This window comes from Mesoplodon mirus (genome assembly GCF_964341445.2).
Source record: "Mesoplodon mirus genome assembly, chromosome: 13".
NCBI lineage: Eukaryota > Metazoa > Chordata > Mammalia > Artiodactyla > Ziphiidae > Mesoplodon > Mesoplodon mirus.
Window position 1 is genome coordinate 5460952 of NC_138989.1, and position 25963 is coordinate 5486914.

Here is a 25963-nt window from a genome sequence, read left to right on the forward strand (position 1 = left end):
TTCATTTATATCATTTTTAAAAAAAAATAGATTCCACGTGAGTGATATCATATGAGATTTGTCTTTCTTTGTCTGACTTAACTTCACTTAGTATGATAATCTCTAGGTCCATCCATGTTGCTGCAAATGGCATTATGTCGTTCTTTTTTTACGGCTGAGTAATATTCTCCCCACACTTCTTACTAGCTGTGCCATTTTGTCCAAGGAGCTTAACCTCTCTGAGCTACATACGAAACAAGAATTTGTTCTAAGTCTTAAATTTTCTCAAAAAATGGTAAACTGTAGAACAACAAAAACTATCTATCATTACTCCCCGCTGCCACTCTTCAGCATAGAGGAGATGGTAGTTATTTGAGCTTTCTGATTGTCATCTTTTAAAGTCATTGTTTCGGTGACTAATGAATATCTTTACTGATACAAGTTTGGAAAAAACCCTCAAAAGCCACAACTTCACCAGGAGAGAGACCATAAAGGGTATAATGACTTCTGCCATTTGATGATGGGCAGTATTCCTCAACGTCTCTGAGCCTGGGTTTTCTCGCTTGTATTACAGAGATAATCCCTTCTTGGCTAACAGAGTGGGTAGCTTCAACAAGCCAGGGCAGGTTGAGCAGAGCTGACACCCAGAAGGCTCTGTTTATGAGAATCACCGCTGGCACTTACAGGGGCCATGCAATCACCATCCCTCTCCTGTTACCTTTCTTTTTTTTTTTTTTTTTTTGGCCACGTGTGAGGCTGTGAGGCTTGCAGAATCTTAGTTCCCTGACCAGGGATGGAACCCACGCCCTCGGCAGTTGAGAGTGTGGAGTCCTAACCACTGGACCGCCGGGGCAGTCCCTTCTGTTACCTTTCATGTCAACCTGGGGGACCCTTGGTCTTAAAACTCATCTAAGGGAAAACTATCGAACACTCTGACCACCAAGTGCGTGGAGTTTTCCCTCACATGAAGTATTCCGGACACCAACTACCAGAAGTCAGTGCAGACCCCACCGGTTAAGGGTCAGTCCCCCAAGACTGCCCCCCCCAACTTCAGATGCGGATCAAAAGTACCTGGGTCCCCAGGTTGCCCACGTTTCTGTCCAGCCTGGCTACGAATCAGAGTTTCCATGACACCCTCCTCAGGTTCAATAATGCGCTAGAATGGCTCAGAGTACTCGGGGAAACAGCTTTATTTACTATTACTAGTTTATTACGGAGGATGTGACAAAGGATAAAGATGAACAGCCAGCGGTAGATAGGGCGAGGTCTGGAGGGGTCCCAAGTATAGGAGCTCTTGTCCAAGTGGAGATGCGGGTGCGCCCTCCTGGTACAAGGATGCCTTCCCCAACCTGGAAGCTAGGGGCCGGGGAGCTGAAAATTCCAATCCCCTAATTGCACTGTCGGTTCTTTTGGCAGCCAGCCCCCATCCTGGGGCCCGCCGAGAGCCACGTCATTAGCATAAACTCCAGTAAGGTTGAAAGGGCGTGTTAGGAGTAGCAAAAGATGCCCCTTTCGCCCCCATCACTCAGGAAATTCCAAGGATTTTAGGAGCTCTGTGTCAGGAACCAGGAATGAAGACCAAATATATATTTCTTATTATATCATAAAATCACATCATCGCTCCCTAGGACCACCCCCCTGCATTTCTCTAATTCCAGCTCGATAATTGGAAATCCTCCAGCCTCATCTTTATCTGATGCTCTAGCCATTTCACAGTGGTGTGCAGGACAGAGGACCACTGTCAAGCTGGAATTGATTAACCTGAGGGTTCTCAGGGTAGATTATCCTAGGATGAGACAATTTCTAGGCCCAGACTCAAGTATACTTCGTATTGTGCAGATGAATTACTGTCCTGAGTTACAAGATTCATTTGTTTCCCAACAAATATGCATTGAGCCCCTGCTGGGCATAAAGACCACTGAAGTCACACTTCTTCCCTCCCCAGGGGCCACATAAGCCTGCAAAGCCAGGCATTACCACCACTATGCTTCAATGTAATAAGCACCTGAGTGATTGAAGTTGGCCCTGTTCCAGCGCTGTTTATATAATTCAGTGAGGTCTGGTAAAAATATAATGAAAGCCACAAATGCAAACCACATGTGTAATTTAAAATTTCCTAGTACGGACTTCCCTGGTGGTCCAGTGGCTAAGACTCCACACTTCCACTGCACGGGGTGCCGGTTCTATCCCTGGTCTGGGAACTAAGATCCCACATGCTGTGCGGCAGGGCCAAAAAAAATAAGTAAATAAAATAAAATTTCCTAGTAGCCACATTTTATTATTTTTATTTTATTATTATTTTTAAAAATTTTTTTATTGGAGTATAGTTGGTGCACAATGCCATGTTAGTTTCAGGTGCACAGCAAAGTGAATCAGCCATACACATACTCATATCCATCCTTTTTCAGATTCTTTTCCCATATAGGTTATTACAGAATATTGAGTAGAGTTCCCTGTGCTATACGGTAGGTCCTTATTAGTTATCTATTTTATTTTTTGGCCACCGCTGCAAGGCATGTGGGATCTCAGTTCCCCAGCCAGGGACTGAACCCTGGCCACAGCAGTGAGAGCACCAAATCCTAACCACTCCCTATCTATTTTCTATATAGTAGTGTGTATACGTTAATCCCGATCTACTAATTTATCACTTCCCACCCCCGTTTCCCCTTTGGTAACCATAAGTCTGATTTCAAGATCTGCGAGCCTGTTTCTGTTTTGTAAGTAAGTTTATCTGTATAATTTTTTATTAGATTCCACATATAAGTGATATGAATCATATATTTGTCTCTGACTTACTTCACTTAGTATAATCTCTAGGTCCATCCATGTAGCTGCAAATGGCATTATTTCATTCTTTTTTATGGCTGAGCAATATTCCATTGTATATATGTACCACATCTTCTTTATCCATTCCTCTGTCGATGGACATTTAGGTTGTTTCCATGTCTTGGCTATTGTGAATAGTGCTGCTAAGAACACTGGGGTGCGCAGATATTTCTTTTTTTTTAATGTACTCTTGCAAAATGATTAATCAGATGTATTTAACTCACTCAAGTGGGCAATGTTGTCATTCCTCCTTCCCGTACCCACTTTCTCACCCAGCACTGATGCTGCGACTCACTGCTGCATTGTCCTCCGTGGTGTGAGGTCCCTGCTTTTGACCTGTTCGCTCTCCCAGTGCTGGGCCAGCCAGGGGCCTCCAGATTACGTCACCATAACTGGCCTCAAACTGTCCCCTGGAGACCCCTGTGAAATTTTTTTTGCAATATAAATATTCCCAGGAGCAATACTCTCAGGTCATAAGTGTATTTAATGTCTCTGTTCCCCTTTTACATTTGTTCCTGAATGTTTGCTAAGGCCAGGGAACAATTTTTAGTACCCACAGAAGCATTCCAGTTCAGGGTGGGGTGGAGGTGTGTACATCAGTTGCTATACCCTGCTAGGATTGCCTGAATTAGCAAATAAAAATATACAATGCCCAGTTGAATTTCAGATAAGCAACAACTCTTTTTTGTTTTTCCTTTGGTGTAAGCGTGTCCCAAATATTGCACGGGACATATTTATACTAAACAAGCATTTGTTGTTTATCTGAAACTCAGATTTAACTGGGTGTCCTGTATTTTATGTGGCAACACTACCTCCAATCAAACAATTAGATTCAAGATTGTATGACTCTCCTTGGACTGGGGAACAGAATCATGGAATCAGCATCACAGGTCAAGATTGGGAAAACTCCACAAATGCTTGGTTGGAAGTAATGAAATATATTTAGGAAGTCTGTACAACAAAATTACCATAAACATTTATTAAGCTGTTAATTTTCACAATATTTTAATTCTGTTCTGAAATCGGTCTACAAATATCTCTACATAACACCAAAGCCAGTGATTTAATAAATAAGAGGGGTGTACGGCTCGCCCTGCCAAAAAAATAAGCCTTATACATCTATGTCTATTTATGATATTTGTAGAATCAGTTTCCCAAGGCTCATGAAACTAAAGTGCGCACACACCACATACGCACACACACACACCACTATATTAAAATCAAGTGGATTTATAGTATGAAATTAAATGCTACGTAAAATTTATAACCAGATACACAAAATACAAATTTGACTCATGAATACACTGTGGATGATGGGTACCATACCTCACAAATATGATTTCCAGTTAAGAGGGAAATAATTTTAAGTGAGAGCTAATCACCACCACAAGAAATCGATTTAATTACAGTATTCAAAGATTTAACACACATGCGGATATTAAACTGACACTACAATAAAACCTTTAAATATGCAAAAAGACATGAGAACGTATGGCTCATAACAACGTTAGCTGCCGCAGGTCTTCGGTAGACGGTGCAAAGGACAATCAGCTTTTTATGCCATCACCAGGGAAAAACTGGTGCTGGGGCATCTCCTACATATCAAGGAATCAGTGAAGAGCAGGGCACAGAACTGAGTACGCTGGATAAGGTTTGTTCATCCCAGATACTATACACCATATTGATGGTTATCCAATACTAATTTTAAGGGGACTGTGTTAGATCCTGCAAAAATATATACTTCTATTATTCACAAGTGAAGAGGAAAGGCTCAACTACTCAAATGGCCATAAACAAAAATGATGATGTATTATTTTTAAAAGTTGGGGGAGGACCTCCCTGGTGGCGCAGTGGTTGAGAGTCCGCCTGCCGATGCAGGGGACACGGGCTCGTGCCCCGGTCCGGGAAGATCCCACATGCCGCGGAGCGGCTGGGCCCGCGAGCCATGGCCGCTGAGCCTGTGCGTCCGGAGCCTGTGCTCCATAACGGGAGAGGCCACAACAGTGAGAGGCCCAAGTACCGCAAAAAAAAAAAAAGTTGGGGGAGCAGGTTGACACCTTTAGGACCTTAAAGAATTCCTTTTATTATTATTATTTTTTTGGCCGTGCCGAGCAGCTTGCAGGATCTTAGTTCCCCAACCAGGGATTGAACCCAGGCCACGGCAGTAAGAGCACCGAGTCCTAACCACTGGACCGCCAGGGAAGTCCCAGGAATTCCTTTTAAAGCGAGCTAGCTGGATGGGAGAGCTGGTTTTTTGATTAAATCAGCCAATTCAAAACCCATCAGGGAGAAGTGCTCAGGTGTCACATTGTAAGGCAGGTATCATTCCTCAAAAGCATCTTAAGAAGCAGCCGGAAGCATGGAGATGAAGCAAAGCAGGACTCCCACTAGGGAGCAGGTGTCTTTGCCATGTTTCAGATTCTGCACTGGACATCTGACATGTTAGTCCTAGCCAGGAGGCTGCTGGATCACAAGGCCAGACTAACGACCAAAGTGATTTTCATCTTCCCTGCAAGCCAGCCCTCGTGGGTGTACAGAAGTCCTATTCTAACCCTCCCAAGCACCGACCCCACCCTACATGTTCACCCTTAGTTCCAACAGGTGATGTCCCCAACTAGCTACATCCCACCACAGTCAGAAGAGCACAGACCCAGTTCCCCTCCGTCTGCTTCCTGACCCTGCATGGATCAGGCTTCCTGTGGTCCCACGTGGCATGGTGTGCTTGTCGTCTCCAGGAAACTGTGGGTATTAAAAACCTTCTTTCAACGGCACTAACCTCTCCCCGTGCTGTCACTCGGTCACCTTCATAAGTTAAGACCCCTGGCATAATTCACAAGGCTAGCTTTCAGGAAATTCTGTTGTTGCACTTTGCTACCAGAAATGATATGGGGTACAAAAACCAAAAATGAGCAAACCAAAAAACCCAGAAGGCAGGTAACGCTGATTGGTACTGGAAAACACATTTACAGAAGGCTGATGTGCCATGAAAGCATCTTTGCTAGGATGTCAAGGAAGAGATTGCTCCAAACATTATCCCCAGATACCCACAGAAATCTAGCAATCTGGAGATAGCTGGTCCTTTCTCTTTTCTGGACTATTTTCTGTTCTTGGTATTTACTGTGATACTGAAGCACTGGGAAATTAACATTGATGAATTTGAAGATACCTAAAAAACTGAGTCTTAACTAAAACAGAGATCCACAGTAGTTTTCGTCAGTATGTTTTCATACCACGTTGAATGATGTGTTACACTAATATATTCTACAGCCCTGAAGATATAAAAAAGGTTTCTCTTCAAGGTATGAGATATGGTACAAAAATACATTTCTCCATGTACAAAAGAGAGAAAAAAGGAAGAGATGAGGGGGCATGGGGGAGGCCAAATACCCTACAAGCTTCCATGGAATGGAGAAAGCAAAAAAAAAAAAAAAACCCAAATTATCTGGGGTTAAGAACACGCCCAAGCAAAAGTCAAATTTATGCATTAAAAAGCAGGCCTTATTCAGATCAAACATCCGTGATTTCTATCAGAATTTCAAGGACTGTTCTACCCTGAAGTGATACTTCTAGTGAACTAATTAACTATTTAACTTTTGTTAAAAATAAAGACATTATTCCTCTGAGTGTACTGAACTATAAAACTGGCTTCATAGCCTACACTTAGCCAATTTGGAAAACAAGGTGCATATTCTCGACAGCAATTTCCAGTTGATGCTGTGGCCTGAGTCCACCAGCAACTAGACACGTGAGCCTTCCTCGAGCTACTAGAAGTTAAACTGGTTTTCCTGCCTGGATCTCAATACAGCGCAGTGCCCATCAGGTTTCCATGTGTGAGGGTGGGTGAGAGAACAGAGTGGGTGTTATACCCAGAACAGTAATTTAAGACTTAAAAGCTTTGCACAGAGAATGTCAATTTCCCTTCTGGCTAACAGGAGCAAAGCAAATACCTAAACATGCCAAATACACAGAAGCCAAATGCACAAAAGAAAGGAAGGCAAAGATAACCTCCCTGGAGTTCTTCGTACCCTGTGCTAAAACAGATTTGTCTGTCAGTATCTAACTGACAAAACTGGAACGGTTTCAATGCAGAAAACACGGGGGTCAAATGCCCATGGGTAAAGATTTGCCCAAGCAAATTCTAGAGAACATGCGTTTCAGGAAGCGAACTGAATGCTGGAGAGTTTGGGTCCCGTTGTTGTGCACCTTAAAAACAGAAGTTTCATAAACATCCTCAGAAAACATTTGCTTCCGTTTTCCAGGTACTTGTAACCCCAAGTAAAACGTCACAGAAAAGCAGCACAGGAGGAGTTGGCAGGCAGCTGAGTTTTCCCCAAAATGATACCTGGACCAAAAGGTCTTGGTTCTACCTGATCTGACAGGGGACTCTGCAAACCTGCGTAGAGGGGCTCCTGTGAGGGGGCTGCTAGGGCATGACGCAGGTGGGCAGGGAAAGACAGTCATGACCCCTGGCATCAAAACCTGGGGAATCCTTTCCTTGCCCTCCTGTGCTTGTTAGTGCCCAGAAAGGGGCATCTCCACTAGCCCCTGATCCAAGCCTTGCAAAGCCCTGTTTGTCCAGGACCCCGCAGCTGTCTGCCCTGCACATACCTCTCTCTGCCCCTAGGGACCACCTAAAAATGAGGTCACCCCAGACTCCAGGCAAAAAGCACCTAACACATGTACTGTAAAAATTTCAGGAAAAATAATTCAGATCTTCTCCAAGTCTGGCTTATTCCTGCTTATTGTTCCTGAGAATGCTTTATAAGCAGCAACAGACTTGAAAATGATATTAGCTGCTATGGTTGGTTTTCCTTCTAAGGTCCTGAGTCCCCCCAAACCAAGATGAAACAAATAAACAAAAAACCCTAGAGAGTGTATCTTTCCTGTATCAACCTAGCTGGCAAATAGTGAAATTAGGACATCAAATAGATTCCTGAATGAGCTGACCCAAGCAGCTCCCGGCATCAAACCCCAAGGACATTTCTTTGCCTGGTCCTTGAATTTCCCTTTACAAAATGTTGAGGTTAAAATACATCCAAGTACAGAAGGGGGAAAAAAATCTTAGGTTTTCTACAAATAATGATTTCTTCATTTAGAAATAGGATTGAAGGGGGCTTGGCTGGGGTCACTAGGATCCAAAAGATGTTTAGTTTCATCCTTGAAACCCAATGGCCCACATTCAGAAGCGACAACATTCATCAAATCGACATCAATGAAAAACAACATGAAATGAAGGTCACAGCTTTGGAACCTGAAAAGACTGCACACAGACCTCACCCACCAATCCCTACGCTGCAAAAACAAATGCTTGCCTTGAAACTCTTCCAAAAGGTCGAATTAGCAATTTCGTCCCCTCCCTGTAAAGTTTTAAGTTTATTAGAACTTAACTCGATCTGCCTCTGTTAGAAAACCTTACAAAAGGTGTATTTAAATGCTTGAAAAAATTAACTTTATGCTCTATGCACAGATAAACTTCTCTTCCTGTACAGCTAATATGGTTATATCCTTTGTTTAAAAAAGATTTTTTTCCACTAATGACACTTGGTGGGTAGTTAGTTCTACATCAACGATCTTGTCCCATTCTTCCCGGAAGATGTCCTAAGAGTTGACACTGTGGCCGGAAACACCCTCGCAAAGCGCCACTCTCCTGCTCAGACATGTTTATTAAGATTGTTTGGGGTTTGGCGTTCTTTTTTTCCTTCTTCTTTTTTGTTTCCGGAGAGAGGGCGCCGGGAGGAGGGGACCCGGCCGGCTGGCTGGTTGTCACTTGCCGTTGGAGCGGTCAAGACTCTCCAGCACTCGGTTGAGACGGATGTTGAGCAGTCTGACCTGGTTCTCCAGCTGTTCCAGCTTCTCCTCCACGCTGGGGCCACTGGGGCTGCTGCGCCAGTAGAAGCCCATGGGCCCGGTCATGAAGTAGATGGCCACCACGAAGCACAGAGGCAGCACGGCGTTCTCGGGCTCGCCCTCGTACTTGTGCAAGATGTACACGCACGACATGGAGAACAGGATGACCCGCACCACCCAGAAGAAGCGGCCGAACACCACGTGCAGGACGCTGAAGGTGAAGCCCAGGGTCAGAGACAAGAACCAGTAGGCCAGGAGGACGACACCCACCAGCAGGAGGGCACGTGTGGGGCTGTTGGCCACCGAGCTCGGATTGAAGTACTGGGACAGGTTCGAGACTGCAGGACAGAACAGAGGGACAGCGGCCGGTTACACGGGGTCAGGGGGTTCTCTGCAAGCCGGGGGTGGGCAGCTCAGCTCACTGGTTGCGCCTCTGCTACACCCAAGGAACTAAAGTCGGCTGCCTCATTAGCCTTTATACTAAGTCCTGGGAAAAGACAGGGCAACGCCGTCATATCGTGGGTTTGAAACACCTTTCAGGTGGGGCAGAGCCTGAAAACTGGCCTTCAATTTCCTTCCTTCCTGTCTTCCATAGTAACCAATGCCCAGTGTTAGGCTGGGCACATGGCTGCCTAGGATAAGGACGTTTCCCAGCCTCCCTTGCGGCTACATAACTAAGTTTTGGTCAAGGAGAGGTAAGCAGAAATGTTTTGGGGTGGCTTCCTAGAAGTAGTGGGAATATGCCCGTTACCTCTTCTTCTTCTGCCTGCTGGAATGTAGATGAGATGGCTGGAATAGGAGCAGCTGTCTTGTGTCATGAGGGAAGGGAGGTCACCAATTGGGGAGCAATAAGATGGAAGGGGCCTCGGACCCGAGGAGAATGTGCTACAAAGCCACCTACCTGCCTAACCACCTACCTGTGAACTTTCACATAAGGGAAATAAGCTTCCATCTTGTTTAAGCTACTGTTATTTGGGGTCTCTGTTACTCACAGTCAAACCTAATTGTAACTGGTACCCACACATGAAGTTCCATCTTAAGAATGGAGTGAAATGGAGGACTTGCATCTTCTGTGTGCCTGACTTAAGAAAATTTTCAAATAGAAAATTTTAAAGGATAGTAAAATAAATACTCCTATCAAAACCACCTAGGTTTAACAATGGTTAACATTTTGCTCCATTTCTAGTCACATACCATTTTTTTTTCTTTTTAACCAAACCATTTGAAAGAGGCACACATCCTACTTCAGCATGCAGCTTTCTTTCCTAGTTTTATTGAGATATAACTGACGTACAGCACTATATAAGTTCAAAGTGTACAGCGTGACTTGACTTACATATATTGTGAGATGACCACAAGTTTAGTTAGTATCCATCACCTCATATAGATACAAAAAAAAAAAAAAGTTTTTTCCTTTTCCTGAGAACGTTTAGGATCTAATAACTCTCCTGATAACTTTCAACTATACGGTACAGCAGTGTTAGCTACCGTCATCATGTTGTACGTGACATCCCCAGGACTTATCTATCCTGTAACTGCAAATTTGTACCTTTTGACCATCTTCCTCCAATTCCCCTGCCTCCCACTTGCTGTCTCTGGCAACCACAAATTTGATCTCTCATTTTATGAGGTTTTTTTTTTTAATTCCACATATAAGTGAGATCCTACAGTATTTGCCTTTCTCTTATTTCACTTAGCTTAATGCCTTCCAGGTCCATCCACGTTGTTTCAAACGGCAGGATTTCCTTCGTTTTATGGTTAAATAATACTCCATTGTATATATACACACACCAAAAGTTCGTTGTTGTTCTTTTTTTAATTTTATTTTTGGCTGTGTTGGGTCTTCGTTGCTGCGCCCGGGGCTTTCTCTAGTTGCGGCAAGCAGGGGCTACTCTTTGTTGCGGTGCGCGGGCTTCTCATTGCGGTGGCTTCTCTTGTTGCAGAGCACGGGCTCTAGGCATGCGGGCTTCAGTGGTTGTGGCACACAGGCTCAGTAGTTGTGGCTCACGGGCTCTAGAGCACAGGCTCAGTAGTTGTGGCACACGGGCTTAGTCGCTCCGCAGCATGTGGGATCCTCCCGGACCAGGGCTCGAACTCGTGTCCCCTGCATTGGCAGGCAGATTCTTAACCACTGCACCACCAGGGAAGCCCAGGCCTCCAATTCTTATTAACGATGGGCCCCTCTGTGCCAGGGCAGAGCCAGGCCCGAGGCTGCAGCCTGGAGGAGGTGGGCAAGACCCCACTCACGGGATCTCAGAAGGGAGGTGCGTAACACACGCACACAGGAGGGAGATGTTACAGCTGAGGGTGAGAACTAAGGACAAGGTTCCTCACACAGGGTAGTCAGGAGGGGCCTCTTGAAGGAGGTGTCACGTACCAGAGACCCAAGCATGGGAAAGATGGGAGCAGGCAAAGGGCTGGGAGGATCATCCCCAGCAGGGAACACCTGGAGGGACAGGAAGGTGTCAAAGACCCCAGCGTGTCCAAGAACAGGATGGGGGCTGGGCAGATCCTTGCTGCTTGCAGTGTCCTTGGTGTGAACCTGGTCGATTCCAAGTGCAGCAAGAAGTCACCGGGCAGCTTTAAGGAGAGTGACTTTTTTTTTAAATCATTACTATAAAAGCAGTAATAAAAAAAATTGCTCTGGCTGATTTGTTAAGAAGGGACCCTAGTTAGGAGCTGTGCAGGGAAGAGTTCACCCAGCAGGCCTGAGGCCACTCTTTAGAATCACCTGCTGGCAAGGCGGGCCCTTGGCTGGCATCTGGGAACTTGGATTTCTGGAGTGTGAGGTTGTGATGCTTAAGAAACATGTATTTGGTGTCCATCCCCATTTCTGGCATAGACTCCTAAGACCTCTGGAATCTCCTAAGTGACAAGTGCAACAGAAGTGTCTTGATAATTCATAGCCCCTTTCACCCACACCTGCGCTTGTTAATCAGGTGATTCTGGAAAGCCTCTCAGGATGTAGGCTGGTTGCCAGGGGAACCAACCAGATGATTAGAGGGTTGGGCCCTCTAACCTCCAGGAGGGGCTGAAGGTTGAATCCATCACCAATGGCCAAGGAGACAACAGAACTCAGAACGTGGAAGCTCGGAGTCCCTGCCCGCCAACCCTGCCCCATGCATCTCCTTCACCTGGCTGTTCCTGAGTTATATCCTTTCATAATAAACCAGTAATCTGGTGAGTGAGTAAACAGACAGTGAGTAAACTTTCCTGAGCTCTGCAAGCGGCTCTAGCAAATTAATTGAACCCACGGTGCGGACGGGTCGTGGGAACCTCTGATCTATACTAGTCTGTCAGAAGCACGGGTGACAACCCGGATCTGTGACTCGTGTCTGAAGTGGGGCCGATTGTGGGACTGAGCCCTTGACCTGTGGGATCAGATGCTACCTCCAAGGCGATAGGGTTAGAATTGAGTTCAACTTGGGGGCACCTGGTCAGCGTCCTGGAGAGCTGAGTGACTTGCATACACATTGCAGTGAGGGCTCCCTCCTCTCCCCAAGAACAGGGGCTCCCTGGCTTGGAGGTTTTTTACAATCAGTGTGGTTCACGCTGACACCTGCTTTCCTTCGGGGAGTCGGGAATTTGGAAGGTGCAGGCAGAGGGCGCCTACATGACCAGCCGCCAATAAACACCCTGGAGGCTGAGCCTCTACTGGGCGTCCCTGGTAGATGACACCTCCCTCGGGGAATAAAGGGTGTCCTGTGTGACCCCCCTGGGAGAGGGCTCTGGGGGCCTGTGCCTGGTTCCCCCAGACGTCACCCCGTGAGCCTTTCCCTTTGCTGACTGTGCCTTGTGTCCTTCACTGTGATACACCACAGCTGTGGGTACGACCACATGCTGGGTCCTGGGGGTCCTCCTGGAGATGCACAGGACCTGGGGATGGTCTGGGGGACCCCGACACACACTGCTGCAGGCTTCCTGGAGACAGGCAGCAGCCTGGACCAGGGCTGTGAGCTTGAATTCAAAGGGTTCCAGCAGCTGCCTTCCAATTCCTAGACCCTGGGGGGGGGTCACACATCGCTCCTTCAGCCCTTCTGGTGATTGTGTGAGCGCCGCATTCCCTGTACTAAATCCCTTTCTGTCTAAGTAACTGGAGTAGTTGGTTACGGACCCCAACAACCTAGAGACTCCACCTCCAGTCCCCGAGGTTTGCCTGGGGGCACACAAGTTGGCACTGTCCACCTGCACCTTATCCTAAATAGCATCTGGGAATCTCAGCTATTTACACATGCAACAATGACAATAAAAAAGATTCTCTCGTATCCTCACTGCCCCCCTAGTTTTCTCTTGTGCCACCCGCCCTGGGTACCACTCCCATAATTTGACAAGCACCAGAATGAAACAGTGCCTTCAAATGAATGCCCCCCACACCTACCGTCAAGTCCAAGGACGTCCAAGAGCTCCGCCCAAACTTTCCACAGGGTTTCCACAAACATGTCCACTCCCAGCACGAACCTCTCGGTCAGCCTCGTCAGGAACTGCAGAAACGAGAGCGAGATCATTACCAACCCGGCCAAAGCTCCCTCCTGCCTAGTCCGGCCAAGCTTACACTTGGACGAGAAAACACAGCCGGCCGATGACGAAGGCCACCCCAGGACTGGCCGCGTAGCCCAGGGGACTGACGGAGCTCGGGACTAACTGGCCAGGTGCCAAGAACCAAGCGAATCTAGACAAATCTCCCTCCTACGGGGGAAGGGATGCATCGGGGGAGCCGGGAGCTCTCTGCACAGCTGCTCACTCCAGCTCCGATTCCTCCTGGAGCCCTTCTAGGCCGACTCTTTTGTCAAAGACTCCTCCTGATGTCTCATTTTTAAACAGTGGGAGGTGCTGCAACCAACCTATTTCACCCGGAGGCCGGGACACTGCTGCCTGGGAGCAACTCTGAAAGGCGAGAACCGTGGTTCTCACACTCGAGTCCCAACAGCATCTCCCTAGCGTGTGCAAACAGTAGAGACCCACGTCCATCCCAGCTTTAAGGACCCGGGGCTACTGAAGCTCTCTGAGGATGAATATGAGGTGCAGCTTCATTTCACTGTATTTAAAAAAAATATTTATCTTTTTGGCTGCCTTGGGTCTTAGTCGAGACACGTGGGATCTTTCGGTGTTGGGCCCGGGCTTAGTTGCCCCCACGGCCTGTGGGATCGAACCGGAGTCCCCTGCATTGCAAGACGGATTCTTACCCACTGGACCACCAGGGAAGTCCCCGATCTTCTAACAGAAGCTTTGGCCCCAAGACCCTTCTGCAAGGACATCATCCCTTTAGCCTTAAATTTCCTAGCTGCAAGCACCAAAGGGATTTGTGTATTTAAAGACCACATGGCCATCAGCTGGTGAATGGATAAACCTGACATATCCACCCGATGGGATATTATTCAGCCATGAAAACGAATGAAGTACTGACACATGCTTCTAGAAGGATGAAACCTAAAAACCTTCCACTAAGGACAAGAAGCCAGAGGCAAAGGCCATAAACTGTGATTCCATGTATAGGAAATATGCAGAATAGGCAGATCCAGAGACAGAAAGTAAATCAGCAGTTGCTAGGGGTTAGGGAGAGAGGTTGATAGCTAAAGGGTTTTTCTTTGAGGTGAAGAAAATGTTCTGCTGTTGACTGTGGTGATGGTTACACAACCCTGTGAATATACAGAAATTATATATGAATGATATACTTTAAATGGATGAACTGTATGGTATGTGAATTATACCTCAATAAGCTGCTATTTAAAAACTGGAAGGGTACTCACATAACATTGTAAATCAACTACACTCCTATCTAAAAAAAGGTTTTTTAAACTGGAAGAGTAAAAAAAAAATAATGGAAGGGTTGACGTAAAAAAAAAAAAAAGGAGGAAGTATGTGTGTCAGAGAAGAGAGGGTCACTGTCCCTCTCTTTGGTAGGGGTAGGTGGGTGAGGGGATTTCGGAGAATGTATCATCACCTGGAGAGAAGGCACACTGGTGTTGGTTTAGTTATAATTCTTTTCCGGTTAGAAACTTACTGACATATCATTTACATACCATAAAGTTCCCGTTTTTAAAAGGCACGATTCACAGCTTTTTTTTAGAAATTCCCCATAACCTAACGTTAGAACATTTTCATCACCCCAAAAGGAGTCTTGTCCCCGTCTGCAGTCACTCCCCATTGCCTCCCACCCCCAACCTAGGCAACCACTAATCTCCTTCCCATCTCCATGGATTTGCCTTTCCTGGACTTTCCATACCAGTGGAATCAGGCAATCCGTGACCTTTTGTGCCTGGCTCCTTGCACTCAAAATAACATTGTCAAGGTTCACCCGTGCTGCAGCATGTATGGGTACTTAATTACTCTTTCTTGCCAAAGAGCATTCCCTTTCAGGGATCTACCGCATTGTTGTTCCTGTCGTAATTCTTTAAAGTACGCGTGATCTGTACACGTTTGCCAATAGGTAGCAACTTGTACATTTTGTTCAAGTGGAGGAAAGAGGCAAGAGCTCCACGGCACAAGCTATCAGGCTTTTCAAGGGCACCAGCTCTCCTAGAAAGGGTGTGAGGAAGTACTTATTTGGAGAGGAAGAGACAACAATTGCTGCTGTTGCTGACTCTCTCTGTGCCTCCACTTTCTCAGCTGTAAAATGGGACTAAGATAAGACAGCCGTAAGAACCTGTAAAGGCCTCAGGACATGGGAGCTGCTTAGGTTGCTTGTGTCCGACGCTAGGATTTGCTGGGTGGCAACCCAGCGCTCCCAGCAAGGATGGAGGTCCGGCCCTCTCTCCAAACGGAGCCATCCCCTTCCCACCCTAACAAACGTCTTCAAGCAGGTACTCAGAAACCCACAGGCCCAACCAGGGTCTGGCCTTGCTCAGAGAAAAGTCAGGCCCACCCTGGGGACTGGCCAGGGCAGGAGAGGGTGTTGCAGGGACAGACCCATCGTGGGCCTTCTGGACTGAGCGGTGGGAACCACACTTGCTCTCTGCCCCCGGGGGCTGGCACCACTCACTGTGGCTTCCCCTTGGGCAATGTGACTCCCTGGCTCCCTTGTCTGTGTGAAGACACAGGAGCCCTCAGGGAGTGCTGCGGGCTGCACCCTGTTCCTCCAAATCTCAGCGAGGGTGAAACGGGATCAGTATGAGGGACCCTGATCCAACAGGACTGGTGGCCCTACAAGAAGAGATGGGGACATAGACACACACAGAGGAAAGACCACGTGAGGACACAGGGAGAAGCCGGCCATCTGCCAGCCAAGGAAACAGGCCTCAGGAGAAACCAACCCTGCCAGCACCTCGATCTCAGGTTTCCAGCCTCCAGAACTTCCGGATGATACAGTTCTGTGCAAGCTGCGCAGGCTGTGGTCCTTTCTCATGGCAGCCCTGCAGGCTAAGACGGGGGTTCAGCGGAGCCCGGAGCCTGAAGCAGTTCACAGAAATCAGGTGAAAAGCTGAACCTACGGCACAGGTTTTATGTTTTCTACAACCTATAAACTATGGCCAATATCTTATAATAACTATCAATGGAGTATAACCTGTAAGAATTGTGAAGCACTATGTTGTACCCCTGAAATTTATATAATATTGTACAATTTGTATAATATTGTACATCAAGTATACCTCAATAAAAATTTTAATAATAAATAAAAAATTTAATAAAATTAAAACAAAACAAAACTTGGGAGTTCCGTGGTGGCCTAGTGGTTAGGATTCTGCGCTTTCACTGAAGAGGCCCGGGCTCCATCCCTGGTTGGGGAACTAGGGAACTAAGATCCTACATGTGTGCAGCAAGGCCAAAGAAAATAAATAAATTAAAACGAAGAGAGAGAGAGAGAGACTTAAAAGACGTATCAGTGAAATGCAAGTGTAGCCTTTGTTTGGATCCCAATTCAAACAAGGCAGTTTTGCATAAAGACATTTTGAGTCGATCAGGGAAATCGGAAAATGGACTTGGGTTGGTTATTAAAGAATTGTTGGGGCTTCCCTGGTGGCATAGTGGTTAAGAATCTGCCTGCCAAAGCAGGGGACATGGGTTCGAGCCCTGGTCCGGGAAGATCCCACATGCCACGGAGCAACTAAGCCAGTGCGCCACAGCTACTGAGCCTGCGCTCTAGAGCCCGAGAGACACAACTACTGAAGCCCGTGTGCCTAGAGCCCGTGCTCCACAACAAGAGAAGCCACTGCAATGAGAAGCCCATGCACCACAACGAAGAGTAGCCCCCACTCACCGCAACTAGAGAAAGCCCGCGCGCAGCAACGAAGACCCAATGCAGCCAATAAATAAATATTTTTTAACAAAATAAATTTAAAAAAAAGAATTGTCATGAGCTGTGACGATGGTACTGGGGCTATGATCTTTGCAAAACGTTCACCTGTTAAAGACGCACACCGAAGTATTCAAAAGTAAACCATTATGTCTTGGATTAGCTTTAAAATACTATGCCAGGCTTCAAAAACTTTTTGGATGGGGAGAGCAATGTAACAAAAATGGCAAAGCTGAGTGATGGGTACTGGGGTTCATTATACATTTCTTTCCCCCTTTGTGTCTGTTGGACAATTTTCAGGATGAAAAGTTAAAACGAGGGAGATTCAGGTGAACCGACTCAGGAGGCCTGCGGCCGTGGCCATGGCTATGGGAGAAAACACGATTACTCCAGCTCAGGGTTGCATCACCCTCCTCCTAAATCTGGAGGACGTCCTGCATCCCAAGTTCTCCTCGCCCCTATCACCCCCAGGCACGTGCACACTGGCTCCCAGGAAATCAGGCTGTAAGGGCACATGTGTCTTCATGAGCAAGGCAGAGAAGGGGCGAGTTTCTGCAGTTCAGAGGTTGCCCAAGCATCTGAGGAACACAGTGAGAGACGAAGGTTACGTGAACTGAAGGTGCTGGAACACACGTGCAGACCACCTGCACGAATGAATTACATAGGGGAAAAGGCACCTCCAGGATGGAAGGCCTCAACGGAAGATCAAAGTCATGGGACAAGCCGACACCCTGTGCCCTGATGTGCTGCCCCAGCAAGGACACGAGACCCTCGCGTAGAATTCCTGCTGGAATTGTAATTCCTCAATCTAACCCTGAGGATGCAATCAGGTAAGATGCATCGTGCGAAAATTCAAAAGTCAACTGGCCTGTCCCAACCCCACGGAGATACCGTGTCAGCCCCACTAAAGTGGCTACACTAAAAGAGACAGACAACTATCAACAGATGAATGGAGAAAGATGTGGTTCACGCACACACACCACCCCCACACACATACCCCGGAATACTACTCGGCCATAAAAAAGAATGAAATTTTGCCATTTGCAACAGCTTGGATGGACCTGGAGCGTACTACGCTTAGTGAAATAAGTCAGACAGAGAAAGACAAAAACTGGGGCTTCCCTGGAGGTCCAGTGGTTGAGACTCCACGCTTCCCGTCAAGCAGAAACAGAGACGTAGATGTAGAGAACAAATGTATGGATACCAAGGGGGAAAGGAGTGGGGTGGGAGGAACTGGGATCGACACATATACACTATTGATACTATCTATAAAACAGACAACTGATGGGAACATACTGTATAGCACAGGGAACTCTACTTAATGCACTGTAGTGTCCTAAATGGAGGGGATATGTGTATATGTATGGCTGATTCATTTTGCTGTGCAGTAGAAGCTAACACAACATTGTAAAGCAACTATACTCCAATAAAAATTAATTATAAAAAAAAAAAGAGACTCCGTGCTTCCACTGCAGGGGGCGCAAGTTCGATCCCTGGTCCAGGAACTAAGATCCTGCACGCCAGGCAGCTAAAAAGTTAAAAAGGAAGGAAGAAAGAAGGAAAGACAAATACTGTATGATAACTGTTATATGTGGAATCTAAAAAATACAACAGTGAATATAACAAAAAAGAAGCAGACGCACAGATACAGAGAACAAACTAGTGGTTACCAGTGGGGAGAGGGAAGGGGGAGGGGCAAGATAGGGGTAGGGGTTTAAGAGGTACAAACTCCTGTGTATAAAATACATAAGTTACAAGGATATACTGTACAGCACAGGGAATACAGCCAATATTCTAAAATAACTATAAATGAAGTATAGTCCAAAAAGATATTGAATCACTATGGTGTACACCTGGAACTAATATAATATTGCAAATCAACCATATTTCAATTAAAAAATAAATTAAATAAAATGTATCCAAGGGGTGGGGGGAAGACAAGAACATGGGTTGGCGAGGATGGGGAGAAAGGAATCCTCATACACTGCTAGTGGGAACGTAAAATGGTACAGCTGTACAGAGGTTCCTTGAAATGTGAGAGCTGCCATACGACCCAGCAATTCCACTCCTAGGTACATACTCCAAAATACAGAAAACATATATTCGCATAAAAACTTGCACATGAATGTTCAGAGCAGCACTAGTCATAGAATCCAGAAAGTGGGAACAACCCAAATGACCATCGACTGATAAATGGATAAATAAAAAGCCATAAGAAGGTATGAAATACTGACACAGGTTACAAAAGGAATGAACCTTAAAAGCACGATGCTGAGTGAGAAAGAAGCCAGATGCAAAAGACCACACTGTATGATTCCATTTATAGGAAATGCACAGAATAGGCGAATCCATAAAGACAAAGAAGATGATGGGTTATCAGGGGCTGGGGGAGGTGGGGTGACTGCTAATGAATATAGGGTTTCTTTGGAGGGGGGATGAAAGTATTCTAAAATTGACTGTGGTGATGGCTGCACAACCCTGTGCATATAATAAAAATCACGGAACTTTCAATGAATGAATTGTATAGTATCTGAATTACAGCTCAATAAAGCTATTTTAAAAAAAAAAGACATAAATGTCAATGTGATAAAAGCCTCCCTTACCCCCAAATGGGTGAAGGGACTTTGACAGACTAAAGGGAACTAAAGAGACATGAAAATCAAATGTGATGAGCAATCGTTGATTGGGTGCTGACTTTTTTTTTTTAAAGCTATAAAGGAAATGCAAATATGGGCTGTATATTACAAAATATTATTGTACTAAATTTAAGTTTTGGGGTGGAGGGGTCATAGTATGATGGTTTCGTAGGAGAAAGTGTCATGATGTCTGCAATTTACTTTAAAAAAAAAGTGTGTGTATGTGTGTGCTTGTAGTGAAAAAGAAACAGTTTGGGGGGGAAATGGTGAACCCAGGTGGAGTTTCTAGTTGCTCCTTATTCAATTCTTTCAGCTTTTCAAAATAAAAAGGAAATATTATTTTGATTGTGGTGATGTCTTCAGGGGTATATCCATATGGCAAAATTTACCAACGTGTACACTTTTGTCCCACTTTAAATATGTGTAGTCTATGTCGATTACACCTCCATAAAGCTGTTAAAATGTTGGTGGGGAAAAAAAAAAGACTGGAAAGTGTCAAAGTTACTCTGCTCAAAATATTTTCTTACAAAGCAAAAGCATGTAAGCCTCTTAAAAAAAAAAAAAAAGACCAATAGTTCAATAATGGCAAAGGAAAACCAAAAGTAGTTCCCAGAAAAGAAGACGCCAATGGATTCTGGATAAGTGAAAAGACCATCTATCTCACAGTAAAATAATCAAACCAAAAAGTTTACTGACACTTCATTGGAGAGGGTTTGGGAACCAGCCCTCACACGTATGATGGGAGTATAACTGGAAAACAATTCAGTAATATCTCTCGGTACTAAAAAAGTACATGAACTGGAACTATGCATAAAGGCCACGGCAATCAAAGCTAACTTATGGGGCTTCCCTGGTGGCGCAGTGGTTGAGAGTCCACCTGCCGATGCAGGGGACACGGGTTCATGCCCCGGTCCGGGAAGATCCCACGTGCCGCGGAGCGGCTGGGCCCGTGAGCCATGGCCGCTGAGCCTGCGCGTCCGGAGCCTGTGCTCCGCAACGGGAGAGGCCACAGCAGTGAGAGGCCCACGTACCACAAAAAAACAAAAAAAAAAAAACTAATTTATGCTAGCAGCGTCAGGAGAGGGGCTGTCTTGGGGCAGGGGGATTTCGACCATACTTTTCTAGATCTACATGCTGGTCACATGGGCGTGTTTGGTGTGTGACAATTCATTATGTTGTATAACTCATACAGAAAAGTGCACCAATTATATTTCAATTAAAAATTTTAAAACGCACAGATCCTTTGGCTCAGCAATTACATTTCTAACAATTTACAGATGAACTTGTCTAAGCGCACTCCAAAAAATTGATATAGAAGGACCTTGACTGCAGCCAGGATTCACGTGGCAAAAGACAGGAGACTAATGAAACACTGGCCATCAGGAGTAGGTTGAATGGCGGTGCTTCCTTACACCGAATTACACCAGGCGAATCCTTCTTATATAAATATCTTCTACCATTTACTAAATGCTTAGTAAGTGCCTGGTATTGTACAACCTGACTAATCATATTCAACCCTCCAATTTACCTCCTTTGCACAAATGAGACACACAGAGGTCAAGCAACCAGCCCAAGGTCAGAGAGCTAGTGAGACGCAGAGCTGGGATTCGAACCCATGTCTGTTGGAGAGCAAGGCCCATGCTCCAAACCAGAAGAAGGTCAGGGGTTAATGTTAGACAAGTCCTAGATAGAACATGAAGTGTTTCATTAAACGCCCTCAAACTTCACAACCCACTAAGCAGGTCTGGCTTGCTGAAAGCTACGGTTGCTAGCAGATCCAGTTTCTTTTAATTAAGATGAACAAAACAATCTCCCGCAAGCCTGGCCGGTCTGGGCTACACTAGGCAGGAAATATCAGGGCAGCCTCATTCTAGATGCCACAATAATTAGGGGAATCAGGAAGGGTCATGATGCTGGAAGACCAGTGAGGGTACCAGTGTGGTCCCCAGACCCACTGTGCCTGGTTCAAATCCTGGCTCTTCCACCCAGTCTGACCTGAAGCCAGTCACTTCACCACTCTGTGCCTCAGTTTCCCTATGTGTAAAAGGAAAACATTAACAGTACCTACCTCATAGGTCTGTTCTAAGGATTAAGTGAGTTCCTCTACCTATAAAAGGACTTAGAACATGGACCACCTATTTGCTAGAAGGGATGCTGCCCAGTTCATGAATTGCTGAATAAAACCAATTAGATCGTTTTTAAAAAGGTGCATTTTGGGACTTCCCTGGCAGTCCAGTGGTTAAGATCCTGCGCTTCCACTGCAGGGGGCTCAGGTACAATCCCTGGCCAATCCCTGGTCAGGGAACTAAGATCCTGCATGTCGCCTGGCCAAAAAAAAAGGAAAAAAGGTGCATCCTAAACAAATAACAAATTAGTATTATTGTCATCTCTACTGAAGGCACAAAACTTCGTTTCTGACCTCGAGATTCTCAGATTCTTTGCCAGAATACAGCTGTCTTACTGGCACCAACCCATATCTAAACTCAAGTATCTATTTTGTATTTCACGTCCGTGGACCTTATATTCTCAGATAGGACCGTCGGCCAAGACATGGGTTACTTGTGCTTAGCCTCCTCAAAAAAAGTCAGACTTGTTTTTGCTGTAAAAGAAATGATTTCTGCCTTCAAATGGCTCAGGCACATGGCAGGAGGGAAGTGCAGATTCACCCTTTACGCTCAGGCAGACTGGACGGCCACCTTTCTGCACTCAGGTGTTTTTGTTTTCTCCCTCCGTGGCCACCTACAAAGAGATCCCCGCCAGAACCCACAACCTCTACGGAGGCTCAGAACACCCATAGGAGATGGTGGTCAGAAGTTAGTTTTCCCAACAAATTAACTCGTATTTCATCTCATCCAATTAGAATATCCAGCCAATCTGATTTGGGCTTTAATGTTCTTTTCTTTCCCCTCCACCTCAAGCACCAGAAAACTTCTTTTAAACCCTGAAAGCCCTTTCAGCGGGGCTTCGCAATGTTGATTTGCTCCTTGGCCAGGAACTTAACTAACAACAGCAGCTCACACTGATTCTGCCGTTACTCTGGGCCAAGAAGGTACCAACGATTCACAATTACAAACTCATAACCAAGAGGATATTATCATTAGGCCCATTTAAGGAATAAAGAAACGGAGGCTCAAAAAAGTGAAGCCACTTGCCCAAAGCCATCCAGTCAAAGCTGGAACTTAAACCCAAACTTCTCTCCACTCCAAAACCCCAGGACTGGCGCAGAGCAAAGGAAATTAAGAGGACGAACAGTAAGGGCTGTACTCAAGGAACCGCCTGACCACAGGTAACTGTGCCCCTATTCACTTCCCCTTTCTCGGTGGACTTTTACCCCGAATGGCTCACCCGGCTACCAAGGGCAGAGAAGGGAGAAAGAACTCCCTGCGCTTCTCCGGAGCGCTCAACACCACCCCCAGGGGTCTGAGGCTCCTCAACAGCTCCAAAGTAAACAAAACGCTCCAAGTGAAAGGCCCAGCACACAGTAGGTGCTTAAAAGGGTTGTTATGGTGCCAGGTTGCCAAAGCAACAGAGCAGACTGCGTTACTCCCATTCTTAAAAAATAATTAAAAAAATAAAAAGTAAAAAGCCTAAATATCTTCAAAGCAGAAGAAGGAGGGCCTCGGGTGCTCAGGGGAAGTGGGTCGGGTGCAAGGCTACAGGAAATTCGGGGTTGCTGGGGAGAGCGCAGCAGCGTGGGGAGAGGGCGCGGGCGCTGGCTGGCAGGGCGCCCCCCCGCCACCCCCGCCCCGGTGCCTGGCTCACAGTAGACGCTCATTCAAACGTGTTGAATGAATGAATGAGAGGCGCGGCCGGCGTCAGCGCCGCCCAGAGGAGACCCGGGTCGCACACCCCCGGGGGCAAGGTCCAAGGAGAAGTACCGCATGGCACAGAGGGCGCCCCGAGGCCCTGCGCCGGAACCGGCCCCCAGACCCAACGCTGGCCGGGCAGGGCCTGGGCGGCAGGCGGAAGGCCCCGGGGCTCAGGACGGGCTCCCCCGCCCCAGACCCGGGCCCCCCTCTTCCCGCGCCCCGGCCGGCCTGCAGCCCCGGAGGCCGCGCACGGCCCAGGCGGGCCCCGGGTGCGCGGCGGCTGCGGCAAGGTGACCGCGAGCGCGGGCGCGGCGCCCACCTTCTGAGCGGCGCGCACGTTGTCCTCGCCGAACAGGCTGCTGACGCTCTGCGAGAAGGTGTTGACCGTGCGGCGGTAGCTGTTCTTCTCGGTGCCGCCGCGGCCCCGTGCCCCTTGCACGCCCGGGGCCAGCAGCCCGAGCAGCAGCAGCAGCAGGAACCCAGTCTGGGCCCGGGGTCCGCCCGAAGCGCGCGCGCCCATCCTGGGGCCGGTGGGATGCGGGGTCTGGGAGAAGGGTGAGAGCCTCACGGTGGGACGCCGCGGCTCCGGCTGGGACCGCGTTGGCGCGCTCGGTGGCCGAGCGCCGCACCTCTACCCGCGTCGCTGCCGCTGCCGCCGCCGCCGCCGCCGCCGCGCCACCTGCCCCGCCCCGCGCGCACTCCCTCGAAGGCCCTGCGCACGCCGCGCTCCGCCCCCGGACCCGGGACCCTCCGGCGACCTGGCCGGAGCGCGAGAGGCGGCTGTGAGGTTGATGATCTCCCCGCCCCCACCCCCCGGAAGTCTTCCCTGACCTGGTGGGGCTTTAACCTTTTCCTTTTTTTAAAATAATTTTTATTTTTAACTTTTCTATAAAAAGCAACCCAAGCTTGTAAAAGTGGAAACAGCCCCAACAAGGACAATGACTGCAATTGATTGAAAAATATGAACTGTATACATTTTATATATCGCTGAATTTGACACCCCAAAATTGGCCACCGTTGCCGATGGCATGGGCACGAGCTTATTCATTCATTCTGAAATGTTTAAAAGAAAAGCATTAAGCATCCCTCCTGCCCTTCTTCAAAGAACTCTATTTCAGAGTCACAAAATAGTTGAGGACCGAAAGTTCTTTTTAGGAAAGTCCCGCTAGTAAATGAGGAGGGAGTGAAAGAGATTAGAACATTAGAAATTAGAAAATCCGTTTGCACTCCTTAATGAAATGACGGGTCCAGGCCACGATCATCAAGACACTAAAACCAAAAGGTGGCAGGTCGGTGGGGAACTTAAAAAAGGAGGGGCCAGGTGGTCAGGACCTGGACCCGCCAGTCTTAGTGGCACAAGTACCAGCGCCACCTATGATGGATTCTTGCCAAACACTTTGGACCCTAACTTGATGTGGCCTCCATATCTAACCAACAGTTTACAGGAAATATGGGGGATGGAGGAAAAAAATTAGAAGCAGCAGAAGCAATCAGCTAAAGCCAGAATGTGGAGCATTCAACAGGATTAACGACCCAGTTTCCTCAATAAGTAAATGACATAAAAAATGAAGGCAGGGGAGTTTTATTGGTTTTAAAAGACTTAAGAGCTATAATAACCAAATACAACGCAAGTGCCTTGTTTGCATCCTAAATCAAACCATGTCTAACCAGACATTTTTTGAGACCACCAGGAAAATAAAACTTAACTTTTGTCAACCCAAAGAGTGAAAAATTGCCTCTTTTTGAACTTACATTTTTCTAGATTCCTGGTGAGGTTTTCATATATTCACTGGCCTTGTATTTCTTCTTTTTTTTAAAGGAATTTTTTGATATTGAAGTATAGCATACCAACAGAAAAATACACAAATCATAAGATGCCTCTCCATGAATTTAAACGACACACAAGGTGACCAGCACCCAGGTTGAGAAAAGGAACATTACCAGCTTTGCAAAATGGCTCCCTTTGCCCTCTCCCATTCACTATGCCCCCTGCAAAATTTAGGGGATTCATTTTGCCTGTTTTTGAACTTTATGTGAATTGGATCATAAAGTATGATCTTTTGTGATTGGCTTCTTTTGTTCAACATTATATTAATGAGATCCATGCTGTTGTGTATTTGCCTTTTCTCCTTTTGCTTTATAGTGTGTTCTTTATAACTTCTGGAGATAATACTTCGGTATATAATATTTTAGAAGAAAATATAAGAGAATGTTCTATTACCTATCTAATAATTTGAAGATGAACACACTTTGTATTTACTTAAATAAACTTATTTAAAGAAGAAACTGTAGATCACTATCATCCTAAGCAATAAAACCCATGAAAACACAGGTTTGATTTGCTCATTATAACTTTTTCCCCCCAAATCCTTTTTAATTAATTAAAAGCATGTTCATATGTATACTATCTAAATCCTCTCATGCACCTCCTGTGTGTTCGTGGGGGCTTTTCTTTTTTTCCACACACACACACTGTATTTTATTTTATTTTATTTTTTTGCGGTACGCGGGCCTCTCACTGTCGTGGCCTCTCCTGTTGCGGAGCACAGGCTCCGGACGCGCAGGCGCAGCGGCCATGGCTCACTGGCCCAGCCGTTCCGCGGCATGTGGGATTTTCCCGGACCGGGGCACGAACC

The 25963-nt window shown here is 46.6% G+C and overlaps 1 protein-coding gene across 1 annotated transcript; it reads right to left on the bottom strand.

The window, feature by feature from the left end:
- Window positions 1-3740: 3740 nt before the first annotated feature.
- BRI3BP (BRI3 binding protein) lies at window positions 3741-23977 on the bottom strand. The gene is made up of 3 exons (XM_082640925.1): window positions 23647-23977; window positions 13031-13133; window positions 3741-8990 (listed from the first exon to the last, which is right to left on the bottom strand). Exons 1-3 carry the CDS (start codon window positions 23845-23847, stop codon window positions 8569-8571), a joined length of 726 nt encoding a protein of 241 aa, XP_082497051.1. The 5' UTR covers window positions 23848-23977; the 3' UTR covers window positions 3741-8568.
- Between the last annotated feature and the right edge of the window lie 1986 nt (window positions 23978-25963).